Source organism: Poromitra crassiceps (assembly GCF_964638095.1).
Source record: "Poromitra crassiceps genome assembly, chromosome: 17".
NCBI lineage: Eukaryota > Metazoa > Chordata > Actinopteri > Beryciformes > Melamphaidae > Poromitra > Poromitra crassiceps.
This window is the reverse complement of record NC_139635.1, coordinates 7,156,174-7,162,173: the sequence shown is the minus strand read 5'-3', so window position 1 is coordinate 7,162,173 and position 6,000 is coordinate 7,156,174. Positions and strand designations below refer to the sequence as shown.

Sequence of the window (6,000 nt, the reverse complement as noted above, 5' to 3'; positions counted from 1 at the left end):
TGCTGTTTCATTTATCTGACGAGCAGAAAGCCAGGAATGCTTTGGATCTGGGTTCCCCCCACCCCCCCCCCCCGGCCCTAAACGGAAGTAAGTTGTGTGTGAAGTTTGTGGGCGTTTCCACACAGACAGACTTATCTTGTGTATCTCAGTCTGTGGGGTATCCCTTTGGAACAGTCTTCATTTGGCGATAAAAAAGAGTAATAATATCAAAAAGTTCAAATTAAGCTATAAACAAGCACTCATAAACATGTATGCCAAAGAGGAGCTTAAAAAGTAACCTGGATTGGTGTTTTTTTTCTCCCGTTCTTTTGACTTCTCAGTGATACTGTCACTGTACTAGCACTTTGTACTAACTTTGTTTTTGAGAGTTTTAAATGGTTTATTGAAAGACATTTTATAGACTTATAGAATTTACTGTAACTTTGTATGTCACTTTGTATTATCACTTTGTATTCATTTTGTTTTTGAGAGTTTTTTATATTTTATATTGAGAGATTTTATTGAATTTACATGTAATATGATGCTGTGATGAAGGGGCAGGACCAGATAAGCTTTGCTTCTTTCTGCCCCTTCTCAAACTATTTTGTGTATGTTTTTTCTTGCTTTTAACTCATGTTGACTGCTGGCTTCACGTATGTGGAGTTATTTGTATGAGTTTTTGTGATGTTTTTTGTGTTTTGAACAGTTCGAGATAAATAAACATCAAATCAAATCAAAATCTATTCTTCATTATCAATACCTAGACACTAGACCTATCTATTCTACCATCATTTCCCAAAACCAAGAGGATGCTTATTCTTCAGAGGGAAAGATGTTTCAAACAAGTTCAAATCACAGAACATGAGAAGACATAAATTCATTCAAAGTGAACAAAGTCAAAGCATTAGCAACTGTAATGACAATCTTACTTGAATCACATAGACACAGGTATGTATGTATGTATTTATGTATATATGCATGTAGGGAGGTATGTACTGTATGTATGTATGTATGTATATATGTATATATGCATGTATGCATACATAAATCACATACATACATACATATGTATGTATGTATGTATGTATGTATGTATGTATGTATGTATGTATGTATGTATTTATTTATGTATGTATGCATGTATGTATGTATGTGTGTATGTATTGTATTTTGCTTACTTAGACATTCTACTTCTATTCACTACTGTTATTCTATGCTATGTTGTGTTCTTCTGCTTATTTGCTTAATATTGCATTTACTACTGTTTATTTTATGCTATGTGTGTTCTGTGAGCGAGCTACTGTAACTTGTCCCAATTTCCCCCCGGGGATCATTAAAGTCTTTCTGATTCTGATTCTGATTCTGTATATATGCATGTATGTATGCATGCATGCATGCATGCATGCATGCATGCATGTATGCATGCATGTATGTATGTATGTATGTATGTATGTATGTATGTATGTATGTATGTATGTATGTATGTATGTATGTATATATGTATGTATGTATGTATGTATGTATGTAGGTATGTATGTATGTATGTATTTATGTATTTATGTATGTATGTATGTACTATGTACTGTATGTATGCATTTAATTGGAGGGAGAACAGATGGGCTGGAGAAAAGAGTGTTTACCTATATCTGTGTAGTAGTCTTCGTCGTGTGTCTCGACCTCTCTGGGGCAGCCGTACCGCCCCTCCTCACAGCCGGGGGCAGCGGTGGTGCCGGGGACGGTGACGGGCGCGGTGGTGGTCGCTCCGAACGTGGTGACGGGCAGAGTGGAGGCCAGATGCACGGTGGGCGGAGGCAGAGTGGTCGGCTCTGCAAAGGTGAGGAGGAGAGAGGGTGAGAGAGAGCGGAGGGGAGGGGAGGATGAAAGAGGGAGAGAGAGGGGGAGAGAGGGGGATGACAGGGAGAGGATTAGGAGGGAAATCTTAAAAGTAAGATGTAGTCTCCAACCCCAAAGTTAAACCATATGGAAGCCCCCTCTCTCTCCCTCCTTCTCTACATCTGTCTATTATCTGTCTAACACAGAAAGAAAAATCTTGTGGAATACCACCCAAGTTTTTTTTCTTTCGTATTCTCCCCGCATCAGTCAATAGCCTTTTGTGAGCTGTTTGACCCGTCTGTGTTTTCAGATGACAGATTAAAAAACGGACATGAAAAAATGCACTCTGTGTCCAAGACCTTTAGCCTGCTTCATGTCTGAATCTTCAGCTCTTTGCTGCATATTTTCATCCTATGATTGGTTATCAGTGTGATTTCAACGACTACATTTTGACAAAAGGCTGTCATTGTGTTTTGATCACAATGAAATAATGATGGCTTGTTACATTGTACCAAGACAGAAGGCATGGCTGTGTGGTGATGTGTGTTTACAGACATCTTGTTACATTGTACCTGGGGGTTTGCAACATTGTGAGTAGGTCTGGAGGTTTGCAACATAGTGAGTAGGTCTGGAGGTTTGCAACATTGTGAGTAGGTCTGGAGGTTTGCAACATAGTGAGTAGGTCTGGAGGTTTGCAACATTGTGAGTAGGTCTGGAGGTTTGCAACATAGTGAGTAGGTCTGGAGGTTTGCAACATTGTGAGTAGGTCTGGAGGTTTGCAACATTGTGAGTAGGTCTGGAGGTTTGCAACATTGTGAGTAGGTCTGGAGGTTTGCAACATTGTGAGTAGGTCTGGAGGTTTGCAACATAGTGAGTAGGTCTGGAGGTTTGCAACATAGTGAGTAGGTCTGGAGGTTTGCAACATAGTGAGTAGGTCTGGAGGTTTGCAACATTGTGAGTAGGTCTGGAGGTTTGCAACATAGTGAGTAGGTCTGGAGGTTTGCAACATTGTGAGTAGGTCTGGAGGTTTGCAACATAGTGAGTAGGTCTGGAGGTTTGCAACATTGTGAGTAGGTCTGGAGGTTTGCAACATAGTGAGTAGGTCTGGAGGTTTGCAACATTGTGAGTAGGTCTGGAGGTTTGCAACATTGTGAGTAGGTCTGGAGGTTTGCAACATTGTGAGTAGGTCTGGAGGTTTGCAACATTGTGAGTAGGTCTGGAGGTTTGCAACATAGTGAGTAGGTCTGGAGGTTTGCAACATAGTGAGTAGGTCTGGAGGTTTGCAACATTGTGAGTAGGTCTGGAGGTTTGCAACATAGTGAGTAGGTCTGGAGGTTTGCAACATTGTGAGTAGGTCTGGAGGTTTGCAACATTGTGAGTAGGTCTGGAGGTTTGCAACATTGTGAGTAGGTCTGGAGGTTTGCAACATTGTGAGTAGGTCTGGAGGTTTGCAACATAGTGAGTAGGTCTGGAGGTTTGCAACATAGTGAGTAGGTCTGGAGGTTTGCAACATAGTGAGTAGGTCTGGAGGTTTGCAACATTGTGAGTAGGTCTGGAGGTTTGCAACATAGTGAGTAGGTCTGGAGGTTTGCAACATTGTGAGTAGGTCTGGAGGTTTGCAACATAGTGAGTAGGTCTGGAGGTTTGCAACATTGTGAGTAGGTCTGGAGGTTTGCAACATTGTGAGTAGGTCTGGGGGTTAGTACTGTTCGCATGGTGAGGCAGCAGTAGCTGTGAAACTAGCTTGTTTGGCTGTCAAGAGCTCTTGAGATCAAAGCTTTATCAGTAGGTATGTTACGTGTGATTTAGATCATTTGGGATGTGTGTGTTTGTGTGTGTGTGCACATGCGCGTGTGTGTGTGTGTGTGTGTGTGTGTGTGTGTGTGTGTGTGTGTGTGTGTGTGTGTGTGTGTGTGTCTGTGTGTGTATGTGTGTGTTTTCTTTGTTCTCTGCTTTTGAAGTGAAGTGTTGATCTGGGACAGAAACAGACAAGCTGCAGCCAATACTTCTCTCTCTCTCTCTCCCTGACACACGCACGCATGCACACACACACACACACACACACACACACACACACACACACACACACACACACACACACACACACACATGCAGACACACACACACACATGCAGACACACCCCTCTCCTCATACGCCGCAGTCTGGCCTGTTTTAGCTGATTCTTATCCTGCTCCCAGCAGGGCAACCAGATCCTCCAAGCAGACCAGAGAGCACTCCCTAAACACACACACACACACACACACACACACACACACACACACACATACACACACACACACACACACACACACACACACAAGCACGGTGCACGTGCACGTGCACGTGCACACACACACACACACACACACACGTACACACGCATGCGCGCGTGCGCACACGCACACACACACACACATGCCCTGGCATGCGTCAGCCTTTTCTGTGCTCGCTCTCCCCTCTCTCTCATTTCACCAAAATGCTTAAGATAAGCAGCTTTAAGAGGAAGCAGTAGGCTACTGTATAATGATGGACTGACTGACTGCTTTACTGTCTGACCACTGACTGACTGGTTGCCTGAACAACTGACTGGTTTATTCCGGGCTCAGATTACAACTTTCGAGTTTTTCGCAGATTTATCGCCGATTCGCCCCTCCCAACAATTGGAGGAGAAATCTGGACCTGAGACTGAACCAAAGTTGGGTGCAGAGTATCTGCTGATGTGAGCTGTGTATCAAATCAGATCCCTCCCAAACCGCTCGAAGATGTATTTGCGAGTATCTGCAAGTCACATCATTATGCCTTTCAACACTATAATACAACTTTAACGTGCCGGCCGGGACAGCTGACGCTAAACCTTTTAGCTTTTCGCAACGGTAAACCTTTTAGCGCTTTAGCACTTGGACCGATAGCATACCAACGCTATAACAAACAGATATTAAAACTGATGGTTACATTTAGGGGGGTGAATCTTTGAGTATCTCACGATTCAACTCGTTTCCGATTCATTGGGTCACGATCTGATTCAAAATTGATTCTGGATTCAGTACATAGGGATCAGCATCTACTCCAGTCCGCTGTGGGCTAAGAAAGGCGGTGTAGCAAATTAAGGCATGAAAGCATAAAGTGTATAATAAGATTATGTCGTTTTTATATTTGAAAATAAATATCAACTTGTTGCAATAATGTAAACACAGTACTCACAAAGGCAAATCTAAGACAAAAGGTAACATTTATTCATGCTAAATTTGTACACAAAAAAGTCTTAGTATTTCTTCGCGACCACAATGGAAATAAGTTTGATGACTTTTATGTGTCATCCTGATGATGAATGATCTTGTAGTGTATGCTTGTGGCGTACTGTCTTTTTTAATTGATCAAATAAATTCATTCATTCATCCATTCCTTCATTCATTCTCAGTTCTCAGTGACTTCAAGACAAATAAGTTAAAGTGATAATCTCAAATATTTTCATGTAAATATCTGTTGAGTCACTTTATCACAGACTGAGTTAAAGCAGCTACGAGCAACTTTTTCGATTGTTATTAAACAGTATAATTACAATATTGATGCATCACATCTTACCTATAATAGTAGCTGAGACCAAAGCCGTGTGAATCCGAGTTTGGTCCCTTAGATGATTATTAAGTCTGTGTCTGTCTAAAGTCGCGTCAACAGGGGGCTCTCTCTCTCTCTCTCTTACCGCCGGACCGGCTAAACCCGGAAGTGAAACGCGGAAGTGAAACGCGGAAGTGAAACGCGGAAGTGAAACGCAGCTGCCTGCCTACCCCGTTCGCGCTGCCTAGCAACGCAGCATAAACAATGTGAACGCCACACATACTCTCGCGAACATCTCTCGTTATATTCTAACAGGTTTTTTGGAAGTTATTTTGTGGTTATGGCCGAAGTGGCTGCTGCAAACCGTTTCATTTCACTTCCTGATCTTCGCTGGCCACAGACAGACTAACACTGGCCGATTCACTCGGGGTTCAAGCGAGACTACTCTGCGTTGGTCTCGTCTGCTATTAGAGGTAAGATGTGATGCATTGATATTAAATTTATACTGTTTAATAACAATCGAAAAAGTTGCTCATAGCTGCTTTAACACCATTGATGGAAGTCTTTGCATTTTCAGTATTGCAGCATTTATGAACTTGGTGTATGTGGGCGGAGCTAACACAATAGACTCA

At 42.3% G+C, this 6,000-nt stretch overlaps 1 protein-coding gene across 1 annotated transcript in view; it reads right to left on the bottom strand.

Annotated features, from left to right (window-relative positions):
* The window catches only part of LOC310791724 (neuropilin-1a-like), a gene marked incomplete at both ends in the record, with an annotated part of 135,943 nt that overhangs the window by 20,277 nt on the left and 109,666 nt on the right, over positions 1 to 6,000 (bottom strand). Inside the window, one exon of the mRNA XM_083653379.1 lies at positions 1,620 to 1,805. Within this exon, the coding sequence (XP_083509505.1) occupies positions 1,620 to 1,805 (186 nt within the window). The remainder of the gene's footprint in view (positions 1 to 1,619; positions 1,806 to 6,000) is intronic.